Raw genomic sequence first — 18,473 nt, 5'->3', positions numbered from 1 at the left:
TGTCCCAGTGAGGGACAGTGGCACCACCAGGACAAGGATCCAGCTGTACCAGCCCATGCGTGTGACCTGTCCCTGCAGCCTGGTCACACACAGTGACCAGGATCCCCACCCCAAACTGCTCCAACAGCTCCCTGTGATGGCAGCTGTCACCACCGCAAGGCACCGGCCACACTGTTCCTCTCCAGCCACACCATCCCTCCGTCCTCGCCCACCTTGAGCAGTAACGCAGGGCTGGAAGCGCCCCACTAAAGCCACCCCATACCTGATTGTGGACGGGGGCTATGCAGGTCTCTCCCCCTGCCGTGAAGTTGCAGAAGGCCACCAGTGCATCCTGCGGGCTGCCCTGGTTGGGGTCGATGTAGTATTGCCCTGGAGGGAGGCAGAGGGGAGCTCCTGGCACCCAGTTTTTGGCACGGGGAGGATGCCACACGGTGCCATCCCGGCTCAGCTCATGGCCCATCCCTGGCTGCAACCTTCATCCTCCCGGGACGCAGCCTGGCTGCCATCCTGTTGCTCCATGGATGCCCATGAAACCCAGCTGAGCTCATCCCCCAAATCCTCATTCTTTCTTATTTACAAAGAGCTGCCTGTTCCCCCCTCACTGGCCCCAGATCTGGCCAGCCCTCCCTATGCCTTCCCACATGCACGCCAGTACCGTCGGGCAGGCCGGGGTGAGCCAGCAGCAGCTCCTTGCAGGTGGCCGCCGGGTTGGTTTCGGTGCCGTTGGGATGCTCAACGAGGGCTTGCAGCTCCTGGCTCAAAGTATCCAGTAAAGCCCAGACCATGGTGTAATTCAGGTGGTTAGAGGAATAAATTAGATGCTGAAAGAAAAAGTGGGGGATATAACCAAGCTGGCATTAGCTCCCCCCTCTTATTTTGGCCAGGAGAATCACCAGGTGCTCAGGGAGGGGATGGGACATGCAGGGGACAAGGACAAGTGTGGCTGGAGAGGCATTAACCATATCTGCTTGCACTTTGTGCAAGGACCGTGGTTCTTGTGCACAGAGGACCTCAGGAGCAGTGGGACATCGGACAGAATCGCTGTCACCCCCCAGGGTGGCACCCACCGCAGCGGGGGTGGAAACCCCTCGCCCCTGCGCAGCATCGCCTCTCCAACACACTCACCTGCAGCTCCTCCCTGGACAGCATCAGCGTGGGTCCGCTGGGACCAGGAGGGCCGGCGAGACCCTGGGTGACAGTGACAATGCTGGTGACACCGGCTGCTGCCCGCGAGCCCCCCACCAGGCTCGCAGCGCCTGGCAAGGGTGCCAGCAGCCAGCCATCCCTATGGCATGGCATGGCAGGAGCTCGCTGCCAAATTTGGGGGAGCAAGGGACCCAAATTTTGGCATGAGGGACGTTAGTGGCTCTGCTTACCGGCAGGCCTGGCGTGCCCCTGGGTCCCGGCAGCCCCGGGAAGCCTTTCAGCCCCTGCCGAAGGAGGGAAGAAACGGAAGGTGGCGAGATGCTGCTGTGCCAAGCGGCACCCCGGGGTGGCTGCACCCCGGGGAGAGGGCAGGAGGGGAGGATGCCCCGCAGTGGGGCTGAGCCCAGCTCCAGGCGCTCCCCCCTACTTACTTTGGGTCCGGACAAGCCCTGGAAGAGAAGGACAAGACCCGGCTAAGAGGGAGGCAAGAGGGATCAAAGTCCCATCCCAGCATAACTCCCGCAGGGCCAGGAGCGAACCCCAAACCTCCCGGGAGGACGAAGGACTCACCGGCGTCCCGGGGATGCCAGGGTGTCCCCGCGGGCCGGGGGGGCCAGTGTCACCCTGCAAAGACACCGAAGGAGGTCAGGGCATTGCGCAGCCACTGCCCATGCCCTACGTCCTTCTACAACCAGCCCCTTCCCCAGCTGGATTTTGTACAGAAAGATGAGGAATTCACCCCAAATACTCATCTCGCTTCCTGCCGTTCCCCCTCCATCCTGCCCTTACCTGCTGTCCCTTGGGTCCCGGTCTCCCGGGGATGCCATGGGGTCCCGGCTTGCCCTAGTGGACATGCCAAGATGTCACACAGGGTGATGACAAGGGACTAAGGGGAGGGAGGAAAAGAGCAAAACCCTTCACGCACCTTGAAGCCATCATCCCCTTGCTGGCCCAGGTCGCCCACGCTGCCCTTCTCACCCTAGGAGAGAGTCAGGGAGAGCTTCGGTGGCAAAGAGTAGGGTAGAACCCCCCTGGGACATCAGCCTGGGTGGGGGGCTCTGCCCCAGAGGGGCATTGGGAACCCTGCTCTAATTACTCCGTGGGTGGTATTTCATCAGGTAGGCAACGGAGGTTTTGCTTGCTGCCTGACTCTGGCAGGAGATATCTGCCTGGGGACATTTCCCAAGGCCAAACATCTCCTGGCCTCCAGCAAGTGGCTGGAAATGGGAAATTCCCAGTTACAGCTGGCTGTACAATTTCTGAAAAAAACACCCCATCCTTTCAATTTTCTAGAATTAACCGTACCCATGTTGCTAGGGAAGGAGGCGGCGTGATGGAACGTCTGCCTCGCCTGCTCAGCTGCAGAGGCAAAACTGAAGTATTTTATCCCAGACTAAAATATTGTTCAAGAAAACCTCAGAGGTTCCCAGGAAACGCTTATGAGAAAATAAAGAAAATTTCTTATGTGCTGAAATCTGGGGGAGTCAGGGAAGAAATGCCAGCCCGGCAGCTGCCCGCAGCCTCCCCTCCGCCTGCTCTCCCAGCCTCCGGCCTCACCCAACGCCCCGGCCTTTCGCTTCTGCTATTGCTCCTTTAGCTCGCAATAAATTTAAAGCTTTATTTATTACCAGGGTTTCATTTTCCTGACGGCTGCGAGCGACCACCGGCCGCCAGGACCTGCTTGTCGCTCTTATTTACAGCCTGGCGGCTGGCGGACGGGACCGTGAGGATGTGCTTGGCTTCTCAGGCCAAGGTTGTGTCCATCAGCTCATCGGTAACGGCACAGAGGAGCTACGTGCTCGTGCTGCGTCAGCACCAACGCTGAGAGCAGGGGATTAAAAGACTGTACGCTGCTGCTTCCAACTCCAGGAGGATGGAGAGGCTGGAAGAGGACCTGGTTTTGGAGAAAATCTAAAGGTCCCATCTCCCAAGCACCTGGGGACATGGTGGTCAACCCCCAAAGAAGGATACTGCAGCGATCGGGGTTCAAGAAGAGGGGAATAGGTGATGGCATCCAGCAAATTAAATGCTAGCCTGTGCCCAGAGCCCCTGCTGTGCCCAGGGCTCGAGTGCCAGGTACACGTCACCTACCTTGTGTCCTTTGGGACCGGGGTCTCCTTTCAAGCCTTTCAGCCCTGGGATGCCCTAAGAGAGAAATGACGCGGTACCGCATCACCCTGCGGCTGAGCTGCTCCCGTCAGCTCCCTGGTGAGGAGGGACCTTGCCGCAACCGAAGTTAGTGCCAGGATTCTGAGAATTTCAGGCAGTTTTAGAAACTTTGAGGCATTTTCTCATCATATCTTTGCTGAGGATCCCTCAGCAAACCCCATGAAAAATGCAGTTCAGGTCTCTTGGCTGTTTGCAGAAGAGCCCGGCTTTGTTTTGTGAAATTTCTGAAGCTGGGATTCTTATTTTAAATAGAGAAAAAACAATTTCTAGTAATTAAAAAAAATATTTGAGTAGGGTTTTTTGAGTAGGGCTGCAGTGCAGCCAGTCCTTCCAGCCATGGCAGTTCTCTGGGAACATGGGGACAGTCCTCTGCGAGCAGTCAGCACTGCCAGGCATCAGACACTTCACTGGAAGGGAAATACTTGGCCTCTAGAGTAACGTATTCAAAATGATGTGATTCACCTGACTGCACACACACTGCTGGGATGTTAATTTGGGAGAAGGGAAGTTGAGATGGATGAACAACCGATGAGTGAAACACTTAGAAACTTCACTCATTTTAAATGGGTCTCTGCTTCGGTTCTTTACAGAGCTGGGTTGCACAGCCCGCCCCAGTGGGGCCAAACCGTGAGTGCCGGCATCCCAAAACCTCCGAGCTAATACTCACATAGAGTCCTTGGGGGCCCTGGGGTCCTTCTGGCCCCTCGTTGCCTGGGTAGCCCTGAAATGCAAAAGCAAGAGACCCTGGCTGGTGGACACAGTGGTGCGGCACGAGAGCAAGGCAGGAGCGATGCCCTGGTGCCTTTTGCAGGCAGAGCAGCCCATGGGGGTTTGGGGGGGCGGGAGACCCCCTCCTCAGGGTGGAAGGGGCTGGGGACACGGAGCCCTCCAGCTGCGCGATGCCCCTATATTGGCTTATCCTTGTCCAAGCTGGGGGCTCGGGCAGGTGTCAGCACCCCCCCAGCTCGGGTGCACCCCTGAGCTGCCAGGGTGCCAAAGCAACCCTTGTCCCGGTGGGGCAAAGCTGACCTACCTTGGGTCCCCGGGGACCTCTCGGGGGCCGGTGGCCCGCCTTGCCTCGCTTGCCCTGGGAACAACAGATTAAAGACTCACGAGCAATTCCAGTTCAAGCCTGCTGAAGGCACTGAGCCCTGCGTCCCCCTCGCTGCCCACCCAGGGAGTGCTGAGCCCCCTCTGCCAGACCTCTGTGGGCTCCAAGCATCAGCCCCATGCCTCCCGCTACCCTCCATGGGGACAACGGTGCCATTTACCCGTCTGCCAGTCTCTCCGGGGACCCCTTCTTCCCCGTCACTCCCCACATTGCCCTGGGGGAGCAAGAGATGGGAGACGCGAGTCACCAGCAGCCCAGCCACATCCCGCACCAGGACTGGGGGAGAGGGGCTGCTGCTGCACGGAGATGGGGACAGAGCTCACCAGCTGCTGCAGGGCCCTGGAGATGGACACCAAGGCCATGGTGCAGAGCTGGCCAGTGAAGGGGAGGTCCCCTGTCCCCCCTTAAGGGCATCTGACCCAGGATGGAAGCAGCCCTGCGGGTCTGGGGGGGCCAAGATGGAGAGACCTGCAAGCTCCTCACCCAAAAACCAGCCAAAGCAGCCCAAGGGCATCTAAGGGTTCTGTGTTTGCCAGGCACCGATGCGCGGTTGCCTTTACAGTGCGGAGAAACGGGTCCCCCGGGGCAATTCCCCCAGTTTCTCTCCACAGACCACAATGGGCTTGACCAGCTCAGGCTCAGCCACCTCACGCCCAGTGGCCAGTCCCCTGCAGGTGCCATCTGTAGAGGAGGATTTTGGAGGTACCTTTTCTCCTTTGCAACCTTTCCGCCCTTTAGGACCGGCTTGTCCTGGAGAGCCCTAAAATCCCAAAGGAGAAGGAAACCCCTCCGTAAGGATGCTGCGCCAGGGAAGTCCCCTCCCAGCCTCCCTCCCCGCTCTCGCCACGGCGTGCACAGGAGGATGCTCTAAGCTGAAGTCTCCATTTCAGTTTTTTGCCCCTCTCTGGAGGGTAGAGAGGGGCCATGGGGGTGTTTCAGCAGGAGCAGGAGGTCCTGCCTGTGCGGGACCTAGCCGCAGCTGGAAGATCCCAGCATCCCATTGCCTGTGCCAGGGAGAACTAGGATGGCTCCATCCCACTCCTCACCGTTTGCCCTGGCTTCCCCAGCTTGCCCGGCTCCCCTTTTGCACCCGCCAGACCCTAGGAAGGAAAAAAAAAAAAAAAAATCAACCCTACTCCAAAAAATAAGCCCCAGGGTTATTGACCCAAATCCCGGGAGCCCACTCACCTCGGTGCCACTCAGTCCAGCGGCTCCAGCTTCGCCGGGTAGCCCAAGAGGACCCTGAGATCATTTGGGGACAAAACAGGAGACTGGCATCAGCTCCGGGTCACTCGGGGGAAGGCAGGAGGATGGGTATGGAGCCGGCTGCTTCTCCCCGGGGCTGGACTGGGTTGTTCCCCCAGGGACCTCCGAGCTATGTTGTGTTGGCCACCCTGTGGGAATGTCCCCTGCCCATCCCTGAGGCAGAGAGAGGAGTTACCTGCCGGCCCAGCTCTCCCTTGGCACCCGCTTCTCCTCTGGCTCCTTCGCGCCCAGCGTAGCCCCGGAGCCCAGGGACGCCCGCTGGTCCCCGGGCACCCGCCGCGCCCTGCGGTGCACACAGACGGGGGCACCGGTCACACCCCAGCCCAACCCCATCTGGAGCAGGGTGCGAGCAGCTGCCCCTCGAGGGCCCTCGGCTACGCTGCGCGGTGGCTCTCGCCCTCTGCTTTGCAAATCCCCCCCGAGTTTATTCCGCATCCCGACCTCTCCCAGCAAAGGCAATCGCCCGAATTAAGGACACATCCTGCCTGGGCACAGCGGCACCGCAACATGGGAAAACTGGGATGCAGTGGGGTTTATCCTGCAGCTGAGTGAGGGCATCAGCAACACCCCTGTGGCTCCGTGCACATCAGGACCACGACCATAAAATGCATCTCAGGGCAGCACAGGCGCTCCTGGGCCGTTCCTGGAGCCTTCTGACCTTGCGGACCCCCGCGGATCTGCTCTGCGAAAGCAGAGCAGGGGGAGACTAGGTGCCCTGGACCTGCCTCAGACAGACTCCGACAGCCGAGCGTTAACTGCACGATGGCCGCAGCACTTCTGCACGTTTTTAATAGCTGTGTTAAAATGCCTTTACAGAGCTTTGGCTCTAGGGAGGCCAAGGAAACGATGACTCAGTTACAAAGCCACTGCAGGGCAGGACCCAGGAGACACGGCTCAGCGCTCGGGCTGGCGGAGCTCGCTTTGTGGCCACCCCCGGGTGACACACAGCCCCAGGCTCTGCTGTTCCATCACAAGATGCCACCAAACCTCTTTCCCAGGGATGTTTCGCAGGGGCAGGGCCGGCACTCACCGCTGGACCGGGCTTGCCGCCATCTCCCTTGACTCCGTCATCTCCAGCGAGTCCCTGAGGTGACGTTGGGGAATTAGAATGAGCCCGTCACCACCATGCGCTTCTCGCTCAGGCTCTCTGCAGGTATTTCAAGCATCCTCTCCCTTGTACCGTGTTCAGCTGGCCAAGGCACACGCCCAGGCAGCACCCAGGCACGACGTGGGAGTCAATATGAACAGGTCTTCCGCAAGGCATGCCTGGGTGCCAGACTGAAATGGTCTGATTTTTGGGGTGGGGGCACACAAGTACCTCCTGGGAGTCAGTGCCAAGATGTGAGGCGTTAAAATCCCCTCCTCACTCCTGAGCCCCCTGGCCTGGGCAGTCAAGGGGCAATAAATCGCTTGGCTTTGGCTTGTATTGGAAATGGTGAAGCACTGGGGAAGCCTTTGGCAGCTCCCAGCTCTACAAGATCCCAGGCTTGAGTACCTCTAATCCTGCAGCACCAGTGGGTCCGTCCATGCCTCGTGGCCCTGGATCTCCCTGGGGAAGAAGGAGAAACAGCTCTGTCCCCAGAAAACCCCATCCTTGCCTCATTGACTTTGGATCTCAGGCAACAAGACAGGGAGTGCCCCGTGGCAGGTCACCAGCCTGCCCAGGTCTGACCCAGCTCCTCCACAACAGCCAGCCCCACCACGTCCCTCATCAGCCCGAGGCAGAAAGCAGAGCTTGGGAAAAAAACAGGAAAAGGCATTTCACCCGGAAATGAAGGATTGGAACCATCAACCCACTGTACCTTCACTCCCTCGGGACCATCGAGCCCAGGAGGACCTCGGAGACCCATCCCACCCTGTTCAGGGCACAAGCAAAGAAGCCCCATTGATTCAACCCTGCCCAGTGCTCCCAGTCACACACACCCGTCAGGGTGTCATGTCACTCCCCCCCCGCCATGTCTGTGATCAGCTGAAACAGGAGGAGGGACACGATCTGACTTACAAGCTGTCCTCTGGCTCCAGCAGGTCCCGCAGCTCCGGTGACACCGACCTGGCCCTGGGACATGGAGGGAGAGGTGCTCAGCAGGGTCCCAGCCCAGCCGGGCGGCAGGAGTTTGGCCGGAGGCAGCATTAAACCCGACTGCCAGGCGAGCCCAAACTGTCCTCTTGCACCAACAAGACCCAATTTTGGAGTCATGCCCATGAGACACGAAACTTCCTGGAGATTTGCCAATTCCTGGTATTTTCTGCAGCTCCCGGAGCCCAAGGTTTTCTGCCGGGGCTGAGACCCCTCCTTGGCACCCAGCACCCAACCGCCAGCCTGTGGGGATGCTGGGACCCCGGTGGGCTGAGGCAGCCCCTCTCTGTACTTGCCAGCAAACCTTCTTGGCCCTTCTCTCCTTTATGGCCTTTTTCTCCAATTTCCCCCGTAGCAGCTCCCGGACCCGGCGCTCCAGGAAGGCCCCTGGGACCAGTGTCACCCTGCTCAGGGATGGGGACAGAGGTGTCACCACAAAGAAGAAAAAGGAATAGCAATTAAATGAGCTTCTGCACGGAGATGACGAGTTTCACCCTCTCACTGGGTGCCGCAGACGCAATTTCACCCTGGGGTGCTCAGGAGAGGTGCTGATGCCAGGCCTGAGCCCTGCACCTCCAGTGGTCCTCGGCCACGGGGACAACCCTGTCCTGCTTCTGCACCCGCCATGGCAAACTGAGCAGCGGAGGCTGAGCAGGATACGGGTGTCCCTGAGGTGCTGCGAGGAGGGACAGAGTTAGAGGCACTTCTCACCTTCTGTCCCTGCGGTCCTGGCTCGCCTGCGTCTCCAGCATCGCCAGCGTCGCCCTGCCCGGAGGGGAAGTACCGGCATCAGACGCAGCAGCTGCTCCCCAGCCCCATCCCAGGGTGGGTTAAAAGCTGAGCTCTGACTTCCACGGGCTTCTCCACCCTCCTCCGGCTGGGATTTTGGGGCTGGGTAAGAGATGGCCCCGCAACTTCGCCTGCACCAGGAGAGTCACCCCCAGCTGTGACCCAAAACGCTGAGCACAGCCAAGCAGCACCTTGCCCAGCAAGGGGGACCCCAAAGCATCAGCTCTCTCCTTCCAAGGGGGTACCTGGGCCTGTCTGCAGCAAAGCCGTAGCACGGGCAGCTGCCCGGCGCCAGCGCACCGGCTGGCACACCTTTCCCACCCCCTTCCCGTCCCCGGCCCCTGGCAGGGGACGCCGGCGGGCAGCGGTGGCCGCCGCCGGGTCAGTTGGCACACGTACCTCCTTTCCTCGCTCCCCGGGCTGCCCCGGCGGCCCCTCTGGCCCATCGTCCCCCGGCTCCCCAGGGCCCCCTCCGATGCCCGGAGCTCCACGGGTTCCTGCCTCTCCCTGGACAGGATGAGGACAACCAGGATTATTCTCGGCTGTCTTTCCCAGCTGACCCTGGCTCTGCCCTCCCTCATTTCTCAGCCTACAGCCACCCCAGTTTTCCTTGCACCGGGTACCCCAGCTTTGAGGGGACCTGGACCCCTCTACCACGCCCAGCCACACAAATCCCCAGGGGTGAGCACGCCGGGGGTGGATTTCCGACAGCCCTACATGGAGTTAGGTGCCGGCCTGCCCCGCGGCTTCACCCCCAGCACCCAGCGGGAACCGACCTGTTCGCCTTTGGGCCCCGGCTGACCCTCTGCTCCCGGCGGTCCCGGCGGTCCCTGCGGAGGAAACACACAGCCCGGCCCTAGCACAGCTCCTTTACCCCGCGTTGCACAAAGCCTTCGGCTCGGCTAACGCAGACGCAGCTTTAACCTTCTGGTTTAGTTGAGGGTCAGCAACATCCTCCCTTCATCTCCCATCCCTGGAGAAGGCACGTGGGGAGAGGCCGGCTGGCGCAGCCCCGGCCGAGGGAAGGACAAGGTTCCCCAGCTGACGTACCTGCTCGCCGTCCAGCCCGCTAACGCCGGCTTCCCCAGGATCTCCCGCATCGCCCTGCCAGAGTGGACAGACGTGAGGATGGGCAGTCCTCCGCGCAGGTGCCCTGTGGACCCCAGGGCTCTGGCTGCCCAGCCTTTGCAGGAGGGCTCGCAAGGCTCTTCTCCCACCTTGCACCAGACACATAAATCCCCACCCCACTGGGCAATGTCAGTGGCCAAACTGGGAGAAGTTCTTGCCCCTAGAGCCCTGCGAGGAAATCCCACTTTGGGCAAGCAGAGCGAGCCCAGGGCTCTGCCCACCTGGGCAGCTCCTGACTCACAGGGCTCGCAAGGGGAACCAAACCACCTTCTCTCTCCTTACCTTCTCTCCTCTCATCCCCGAAAGCCCTTCAGGTCCATTTGGACCTTCCTGGCCCTGAAAACAAATGATCCATATCAGCAGCAAGGCTTTGCCTTAACTCAGGAGGCCTTTGCAGCTCCCGAGCAGGATCTGGAATGCCCCAGCGCACCATGTCCCCACGGGCCAGGAAGCCATGCACCAGCTTCCCAAGCCACTTGCACCAGCTTCCCTTTTCCTTCCTTTCCTGCAGGTGCTTTAGGGAGCTCCCCAAAAGTGTTGCACCAGCAGAATTCTTGCACCCAGTCCTACCGGCTGAGGCGGGAGGCCGTGCCGGGCATCCATCAAAGGAGCCCCATCTGCACTCACCGGGTACCCAGACGGGCCAGCAACACCCACGGCTCCAGGAGCCCCTGTTTCTCCGGCTGAGCCAGGCTTCCCCGGGACGCCGTCCAGCCCCCGCGTGCCAGGAACACCCTGCAAGGCCAAAGGGCCACTTAGGAACCCCGAAATGTAGCTCAGGGTGCAGCTCTGGGGAGGGCAATGCCAGCGGGAGCCCCGTGCCTGAAGCAGTTGGGCCACCACGGGGTCTGCAAGGTCCTGCCTGCGCCTGGTGGGTGCCGGTGCCTCATCACCGCAGGCGCAGGAGGGCACTGCTGTCCCCATACCCAGCTTGTCACCACCCAGCCACCCCTGCAGGGTTTGGGTCGTTCTCCGCCCCATGGCCAGCCCGGGGATGAAGCTGCCTCCAGCGTGGGCACCTATTTTTCATCCCATCGGACATCACTCGACTTCAGCCCACAGAGCTACAGCTCTCCCACTTACAGGCAGCCCTGGAAGCCCTCGAGGACCCGGATCTCCTGCTCTGCCCTGAAACAAGAAGGATGCTCAGCAGCGTGGTCACGGCGAGCAGGCACGGGGGACCCCGAGCAGGGCGAGGCTTCGCTCGGACAACCCCCGTGTGCCCGGGCCACCTCAGCGGTGTCTGTGCAGCATCAGGACAAAACCCAGCCAGCGACAAGCGGAAGCAGAGTCCTGCCTGCCCCCGCGCAGGGCACCGGGACCCACGCCGCTGAGCACGGGGTATGTCGCGCAGGGGACCGCGGCAGAGGGAGCGGAGCAAGCCGGGCACACGGGGAGCATGGCGGGTCCTACCTGGGAGCCAGGAGCACCTCGTGGACCAGGGGGACCTGGCAGGGCCTGGGGTAGGAGAGCGCTGTCAGAGCCCCCCACCACAGCCCTGACTGCTCCCCTCTCCCTGGTTTAGCCCCTTGATGCCAGTGGTAAAGGTTTCCCATTTTCCCATACCCAGCCCAGCAAAGGTGACTTGCTCAGTTCTTCTCCGGCGGGGCTGGAGCTGCCCACGGCGGCAGCAGACAACACTCACCTTAGGACCAGCTTTTCCTGGAAATCCCGGTGGGCCTGGGGCTCCCATTTCTCCCTGTTAGGGGGCAAGAAAGATTTCCTTCCCTCCATGTGTTTTAATGCAGTAACCTCTTAAGGGAAAAAAAAAAACAAACCAACAGCTGCCTGGCATCTTATAACAAGCCACAGGAGTCTGGGCAGATGAAGTGCTGGAAAACCACTGGGAATACCTGATGTGGGAGCCAGCTCCAGCTCCAGCCATTTTCCTCCTGCCACCCCAGCAACCTCCCTGGCACAGCTGATGGAGAACACCCAAACCCATCCATGAGTCCAACCCAAAAATATTTCCAAAGCCTGGACTCCCACCCCCGTGCATCCCCTCACTGCGGTGCTGCGCTTCCCAGCCCTACCTTGTCTCCCCTGCGCCCCGGCCTCCCGCGGTCGCCGGCAGGTCCCGGGTAGCCCTGGGGAGAGCACAGCGTGAGGCAGCCGGGGCCACCCGGCATCTCCGGGGTTTGGGGAAAAGGCGGCTGCTGAGGCTGGGCTCTCGCCCGGGGAAAGGCGGGACACTGGACACCCTGGCAGGGTGGTGGGTGCCTGGCTGGAGGCAGTGCTGCTCCCGCAGGCCTGGCCCCCAGCCTGGCCGCTGCCTGCGGGCAGACAGGCAGCACTGTACCCCCCTCGGCCGGCAGGTCTATCACTCACATAGGTGCCGACAGGTCCTTGCGGCCCCTCCGAGCCAGGCTTCCCAGGCAGCCCCTGCCAGGCGAGACAAGGGCATTAAGTGACCTCTGCTCCTGGGATGCGGGCAGGCATCTTCCAGTCCTTGGTGTCCACATCTGGACCCACAGGATCCCCCCCAGGTCTCCCCATGGCAGCCAAGAGCTGTTCACCACCATCACTGCTCCAGCCAGCCTGCCAGCATGCTCATTGCTCCCCCAAGCCCCAGCTCTCACCTTTGGGCCCAGGGAACCCAGGTCTCCGTCTGGTCCAGGTTTTCCCAGAGAGCCCTTTGGAAATATGTGGGGAGAAAGGGTCATTTAAAAGGCTGAGATGCGACAAGCCCCACTGAGCCACCACTGCTGCCTCTGTGCTCACGGACAGGCATCACCTGGTACAAACTGGGTTGCTGGGGACAAACTCTGCCACCATGGCCCATCCTGGTGGCTCCGGCACACCAGCACCCCATGGCAGGCCCTCCAGCAAGGTTGTCACCGGGGAAGGTGACGATGCTCGCTCTCGGGGCCATCACCAAACCCAGCTCAGAGCTGGCCCTCAGGGAGGAGCTTTTGCAGTTGCAGGAGCTGCTTTGGGTCTCATCCCAGTGGGCAAAGGCACGGGACTGTCCTCCCTGAACCTGTACCACCCATTTCCACCTGGGATGGTGCAAACACTTTGATCCCCTCCCAGGACCATGCTGCTATTCAGCCACCCATGTGGGAAGGGTTTCCGTGGGCTGCCATCAGAGGAAGGCTCAGGGAAGCTGCAAAGGCCCTTGGGCAGGCTTTTCCCTGCGGAAATTATTCTGCTCTTCCCTAGCCCCAGCTATTTCTGCCACTGAGGCTTTTTATGCCTTTATGAAAAGGTTCAGGTCCTACAGATGCCCTGATCCCCTGCTGGTTCCCCACAGAGGGACGGTCCCATCTCCCCCACCAGTGGCACCAGCCTAAGAAAATGCAGAGTTCATGCAGAAGGAAGGTTTTTCCTTACGATCGATCCAGGAGGTCCTGCGTGCCCGCGGGCCCCCTGCAAGCCAACAAAACCCTGGAAGAATGGGCAGAAGATGAGCGATGGAGGAAGGCAGGAGCAGGAGGGATGGAGACGCTCCCCCCGGCAGCGCGTGGTCCGAGACCAACCCAAACCGAGCGCAGCGCCTGGGGCCAGGTGCAGGCGAACGGCTCAGCCTGCCGAAGGCAGCGCTGGTGCTTTCCCCTTCAACCAGCTCTTCGGTTTCTCGTTGCTGAAGCACCGTGGCTCTGTGTGTACATGCACACAACGCCCACACGTGCATCTAGACAGTGCTGTGTGATGCTAACAGCAAACTCGGAGGTGTGTTTCTTTGACCCAGAGCAGAACATTTTTCATATTTTGTTTTGGGGGAAGTGCCAGATTTTTTTTTTTTCTTTTGCATTTCAGAGCCAATATAAACAAATATTAGAAATCCCGCAGAAGGGAAAACTTGCTGCCCGCCCAGGTCTTGCTGCTGGACAATTTCTTATCCCTGCAGCGCCAGGGATAAGAAATTGTTTCGTAATAACCAGTTCGTAAACACAATGCCCCATTCCCTCTCCTTCACCTTTCAGCACAATTCCCAGCAGGTCCCTGCCTGCAGCCGCACCCAGAGGAGCACCCTCCGGCTGGGCTCGCTCCATCAGGGCCACCCACCACCTGTGCCCCACCCCACGGACATGCTTTTGAGGCACATCCCCCAAGAGAGGGGAGAGAGCCGAGCAGAGGAGAGGACAGAAATCAGACAGCCCTGCAGCTCTACTCACCGGTGGTCCCCTCCTGCCGGGGCTGCCCACAGTCCCTGGGGGACCCTGCAGGACAAGGTGGGTGATGATGAGGATGGGGAGGCAGAGGCAGCCTCTCCCAGTCCCACCATGCCAGCCCAGAGCCAGCTGATTCACACCATGGCAAGGTCCAACATGGTGGCAAGGTCCTGACCCGCATAGCCATGAGGATGGTGGGGCTGGGAAGAGTGTCCCCCGCCCTGTCAGGCTCAGCTCCTCCTCTTGATGCAACCCACCACCCCAGCCCTTGCCCACAGTCAAGTACAGAGTGTAGGATGGGAACCTGTGTACCAGGCTTTCCTTCTGCGCCTTCTGCTCCCGGGATGCCCCGCGAGCCCTGCAAGGAGAGTCTCGTCTCAGGGAAGCAGAGCCTGGTGGCAGGGTGTCCCCATCGAGGGCTCATCCAGCCCCAGAGCCTCCCTCCAGTGTTAAAAGGTGGTAAATCAGCGGTGGCATGGTCCCCAGGGTGCTCGTCTGGTCTGTATTGAGCCGTGGGTTCGTTAATGTGCAGCTCATCCCTGTTCCATCCCACCTTTGGGTGCGATTGCTGGGAAATAACGAGTGTGGGAGGAAACCCGTTCCCACCATGAACACCTCGACCATGTTTTTTCCCCCCTCTTGCCCCAACTATTTATTCCTGTCTCCTTCACCAAACACGACTCTGAATAATGGAGTTTTCTTAAAAAGTTGTTTCTTCCTGAATTTTCTATGCTCAGGATTGAAAGGGCAGTTGTCGTGTTGGGCAGGTGGTTTGCCAAAACACTTCATGCAACGTGCAAAAGCCTGAGCTGCTCATCCCCAACTTATCCTGTGCGAATTGTCAAGCAAAGCCCAACCCTCCCATCTGGCAGCATCCCAGGATGCTGCTCCCCGAGAGCTGGCTTCCCCGTCCCAGCGCTGAGGGCACCCTGGGGTCAACTGCTACTTACGGGCAGCCCAGGGACTCCAACCAGCCCACGCTGACCCACGCGGCCCTGGAAAACAGCAAGCATTAAGAAAAGCATCCTTCTGCCAGCAATAAAGCTGCAGATTTGGAGGCAAAGCCTGAAGATGTCACGTCTCCGCCCCAGGGTATCCCAAGGGGTCCGCATCCCAGCGAGGGGTCTCCAGAGTTGTTTCAATCTCCCGCAGCCAAAGATGCTCCAAGATTCAGCTACAAGTACCAGCACCCCAGTAGTTACCCGGGCTCCCCGTGGTCCTGGGGTTCCCTTTGAGCCATCAGGTCCTCGTCCTCCCTAAAATTCACACGAAGGGAAACATAATCATTTTAGGCCACCCCGCAGCTCTCCCCCAGCCCGGCGAGCACTGCGGGGACTCATCCAGCCGCTGCCAGGTCGGCGGGTCGGTGCGCGGCCGTAGCCAGCGCAGGGCTGCCGTGCACGAGGTGGGGGGCATCGCGATGCCGTCCCCTGGGTGCTGGGACCCACGCTGGAGGTCACGGGCCGGGCGGCCGCATCCTCCGCACGGGGACAAGGGTGGCCTGTGGGAAACCGGGGGACACGGCAGCAAACACTGGCGCTGACCTTGGGTCCCTCGCTGCTGTTCAGCCCCGCGAAGCCGATCTGCCCTTCTTCCCCCTGCCAGGAGAGAGGAGTCGGCCGGGGCAAACAGAGCCTGATCCTCTGCCCGCTCCCCCAGCCACGGCAGGGGAGGAATGCAGGGAACGTGGCCGGAGGTGACATTAATTAAATGGCAAGGTGACCTGTGGCACCAGTCGAGCTTCAGGGTGGGAATGGGGACTTCCCCTGTCCCCCAGGATTATAAAACTGGCCAGAAATAAAAAGCCTAATTGGTGCGGTGTTGGCCCAAAACAGCACAGCTGAATATTTTTTGTTTCCTGCTGCTCAGATTAAAGGCAGTTCAAAGGCCTGATGTGCCTCCTGCCTGCTCGGTTACAGCCCCGGCGGGGCAGGCACAGCCCGGACCCCGGCTCCAGACCGACACCGTGAGACGACAGTGCTGCTTGGCCGGGTGGGAAAGGCAGCAAGATGAGCCGTGCTGTGTCTCCAGCGCTTGGAGAGGTGGGAGGATTTGTTTCTCATCCTGAAGAGCAAATGTGAGAGCAGATCCAGGCAGGCATCCCAAAAGTGCTCCGACAGGGAGGGCATCACACGCAGGTGGATGCTGCAGACCAGAAAGGTGGGAGGGAAAATATCAACCCCCCCTTCTCTTCCTCCTCCTGGGAAGCTGGAAAGCATGAGAACTAAGCAGCCAGCCTGGCTTCAGTTCTCAGGTAGAAATATTGATCTGCAGCTGGGTTTGTCCATCCTGACAGCTCACGCGGAGCACACGCTGAAGGAAAAAGTGCTCTAAAAACTGAGCCTGGTTTCTGTTGCTCCTCGGGTGCCGCCGTACTCGACTCTCGGGCGCATCGGGACCAGGCGGTGAGAAGCAGAGCAGCGGGCTGGCAACGACAGCCCCCCGGAGCTGCCGGCACTGGCTCAGGAGGTGGAGAGAGCCCGGCAGGAGTCAGAGATGGGCATCGGCTCAAGAGAGCGATCCGGGAGCCCCGCGCTCTCAAAATACCTGCGAAGGGTGCTGAGCGGGAGCAGGGGCTCGGCGGGCACCCTGCAAAAGTTCTTGGGTGGAGGCAGGTGGCGAGGGCTGCCCTCGGGCCCGCGGGAAATCCCCTGCCTAAAGCTGCCCTCCCCTCACTTCGCTGAACCCACCGGCTGATTTCGGGTCATTGACGGGGGCACAGCCGGAGGGGTCTGGGGCAGCTGCGTCAAAGCACCGCAGGTGCCAAGTGCTGAGGGCACCTGTGACCCCCAGGATGGGGGGTTTTGAGCAAAGCTCCCCACGGCCGAGCACTGCCTGAGCAGCGAGGGGGGAGATGCCATCAGGGTCTCCCTGAGCCCACACCAGCTCCCACCACCCCAACCAGTGAGGAAATACCAGTGCTGCTGCCAGGTGGGCTGTTGGCTGGGGACAAGCCGGTGCCTTCAGCCCATGGGAGGAGGAAGAGGGTGGTGGAGATGCCCAGGACGCTGGAGGGGAGCCAGGATTAGGCAGTGGGGGAGAGCAGCAGTGCAGCGCACATGGGCAGGCACCAAGGCACGCTGCCCATCGCCGGGGAGCGGGCAGGAGTGCTCACCCCGGGCAGGGCTGGGGCAAGGCAACACTGCTACACTGCCTGCATCCCTCAGGGCTGTCCCCTCCCCACGCCACCCACCTCACGCCACGACGCTGGGCACACGCACGTCCCACCACACGACACCCCGGACCAGCCGCGGCACTTACGTCAGGTCCCCAGGACCCCGCAGCTCCTCGGGGGCCGGGAAAGCCCTGCAAGCCGACATGGCCCCGGATCCCTGGGGACCCTTTTGCTCCTTGTGCTCCGTGTGAACCCTTGGAGGAAGGGGACACAGCAGGTCACAGCAGGGCTGGCAAACAGGAGGGGCAGCCAGTGCCTGGGGCTCCCCCACCCGTGGGCAGGAACCCCCGGGACAGCCCATCGCTTGCTGCCCCGGCTCTCTGCACACCCGGCCTTTGCTACGAGGCCACTCGGGGTGAACACCCCACGACCTTCCTCCAAGAGCATCCCTGGGGCACCAGCAACAGGGCAATATAATGTTTTTAAACAGCAAAAGCAAGCTGGAGCAGGATCAGGGGCAGCAGCGTGGTGGGATCAAGCACAGCCTGAGCTACCCGGCTCCCACAGCCCCTGAAAGCAAGCGCCCCTGGGACATCCACAGAAACTCCTCCGCTGGCTGGAAAATGGCACATCTGAACAGCAAAAGAGAAAGCAGCTTGAGGAATCCCCCCGCAAGCCTGGGTACGTGGTACCTTGTCTCCTTTGGCTCCCAGGTCTCCCTTGGCTCCACTCGGACCTCGGCAGCCCTGCAAGAGCAGCAGAGGTGGAGCAGACACTCAGGAAGCCATGGCATGCCGCTCCTTGCGACCAAAGCATGCCGTGATCTGATTTGGGCATCAAAGACAGCTAGTTTTGCCCAATTTAGATCAGGGCTTTGCTCTTGATGGGCCTTTTGGAGCTGGGAGCAGGTACATGCTGGATCTGCTCCTTGGGGGGTGGGGGGCTCCAGAGCTTCTGTGTTCATTCACCACCAAACCATTAGTGCCCCAGCAGCCTGTGCCGGTGCCACCCCCAGCTCTCCCAGCAGGTGGGACACCCGCAGCAGCCGGTGGTGGTCCCAGCTGCACCGTCCTGATGCCCGCACGACGCCGAGCACCTTGTTCTCATTCCTGCGTCCCGTAACACAGCACTCCCCCTTCCCTTGCTGCCTTCCCAAAGCAGGTGATATCTTAAGACACACCGTCCTGTCTGAAAGCTCCTCTTACTAGAGCGAGGCAAGGCCAAGTGCAGCTCTGCCTTCCCAAACGACTGCACTTGACACCTATTCAAACGTCAAGTGCAAACACAGGTGAAGAACATGAAGCTGGTGCTTTGGGCTGCTCTAATGCAGCTCTCCTGCATCCCAAGCAGGGATGGCATGGATGCCATCACTCACCCGCTCTCCTTGGGTGCCTTTTGAACCTGGCAGGCCAATAAACCCCTTCAGAGAGACACAAAATGCAAGTTGAAAAACAAGACAAAGGAAAGCATCACATGCACTCATGGGGGCTGACAACCCTCCCACGCTACAGGGATGGGGAGATGCCGATAGATGGGAGACACCAGCTCTGCAGAGCT

The 18,473-nt window shown here is 60.5% G+C and overlaps 1 protein-coding gene across 1 annotated transcript in view; it reads right to left on the bottom strand.

The window, feature by feature from the left end:
- The window catches only part of LOC309412254 (uncharacterized protein), a 61,674-nt gene that overhangs the window by 1,367 nt on the left and 41,834 nt on the right, over positions 1–18,473 (bottom strand). The window contains exons 24-65 of the mRNA XM_082009126.1: positions 18,292–18,336; positions 17,609–17,662; positions 17,063–17,170; positions 15,346–15,399; positions 15,004–15,057; positions 14,752–14,796; positions 14,106–14,159; positions 13,805–13,849; positions 13,020–13,073; positions 12,266–12,319; positions 12,015–12,068; positions 11,720–11,773; positions 11,332–11,385; positions 11,100–11,144; positions 10,770–10,814; positions 10,314–10,421; positions 9,969–10,022; positions 9,609–9,662; positions 9,335–9,388; positions 8,958–9,065; positions 8,481–8,534; positions 8,066–8,173; positions 7,695–7,748; positions 7,495–7,548; positions 7,188–7,241; positions 6,723–6,776; positions 5,868–5,975; positions 5,615–5,668; positions 5,473–5,526; positions 5,133–5,186; positions 4,587–4,640; positions 4,349–4,402; positions 3,983–4,036; positions 3,238–3,291; positions 2,072–2,125; positions 1,936–1,989; positions 1,717–1,770; positions 1,578–1,595; positions 1,377–1,430; positions 1,126–1,188; positions 656–821; positions 263–369 (exon numbers count right to left, since the gene is read on the bottom strand). Of these exons, the coding sequence (XP_081865252.1) occupies positions 263–369; positions 656–821; positions 1,126–1,188; positions 1,377–1,430; positions 1,578–1,595; positions 1,717–1,770; positions 1,936–1,989; positions 2,072–2,125; positions 3,238–3,291; positions 3,983–4,036; positions 4,349–4,402; positions 4,587–4,640; positions 5,133–5,186; positions 5,473–5,526; positions 5,615–5,668; positions 5,868–5,975; positions 6,723–6,776; positions 7,188–7,241; positions 7,495–7,548; positions 7,695–7,748; positions 8,066–8,173; positions 8,481–8,534; positions 8,958–9,065; positions 9,335–9,388; positions 9,609–9,662; positions 9,969–10,022; positions 10,314–10,421; positions 10,770–10,814; positions 11,100–11,144; positions 11,332–11,385; positions 11,720–11,773; positions 12,015–12,068; positions 12,266–12,319; positions 13,020–13,073; positions 13,805–13,849; positions 14,106–14,159; positions 14,752–14,796; positions 15,004–15,057; positions 15,346–15,399; positions 17,063–17,170; positions 17,609–17,662; positions 18,292–18,336 (2,631 nt within the window). The remainder of the gene's footprint in view (positions 1–262; positions 370–655; positions 822–1,125; positions 1,189–1,376; positions 1,431–1,577; positions 1,596–1,716; positions 1,771–1,935; positions 1,990–2,071; positions 2,126–3,237; positions 3,292–3,982; positions 4,037–4,348; positions 4,403–4,586; positions 4,641–5,132; positions 5,187–5,472; positions 5,527–5,614; positions 5,669–5,867; positions 5,976–6,722; positions 6,777–7,187; positions 7,242–7,494; positions 7,549–7,694; positions 7,749–8,065; positions 8,174–8,480; positions 8,535–8,957; positions 9,066–9,334; positions 9,389–9,608; positions 9,663–9,968; positions 10,023–10,313; positions 10,422–10,769; positions 10,815–11,099; positions 11,145–11,331; positions 11,386–11,719; positions 11,774–12,014; positions 12,069–12,265; positions 12,320–13,019; positions 13,074–13,804; positions 13,850–14,105; positions 14,160–14,751; positions 14,797–15,003; positions 15,058–15,345; positions 15,400–17,062; positions 17,171–17,608; positions 17,663–18,291; positions 18,337–18,473) is intronic.

The sequence above is a fragment of the Phaethon aethereus genome (genome assembly GCF_964289735.1).
Source record: "Phaethon aethereus genome assembly, chromosome: 20".
Taxonomy (NCBI): Eukaryota; Metazoa; Chordata; class Aves; order Phaethontiformes; family Phaethontidae; genus Phaethon; species Phaethon aethereus.
The sequence above is the reverse complement of the archived record's forward strand: the minus strand, read 5'-3'. Positions and strand labels throughout refer to the sequence as shown.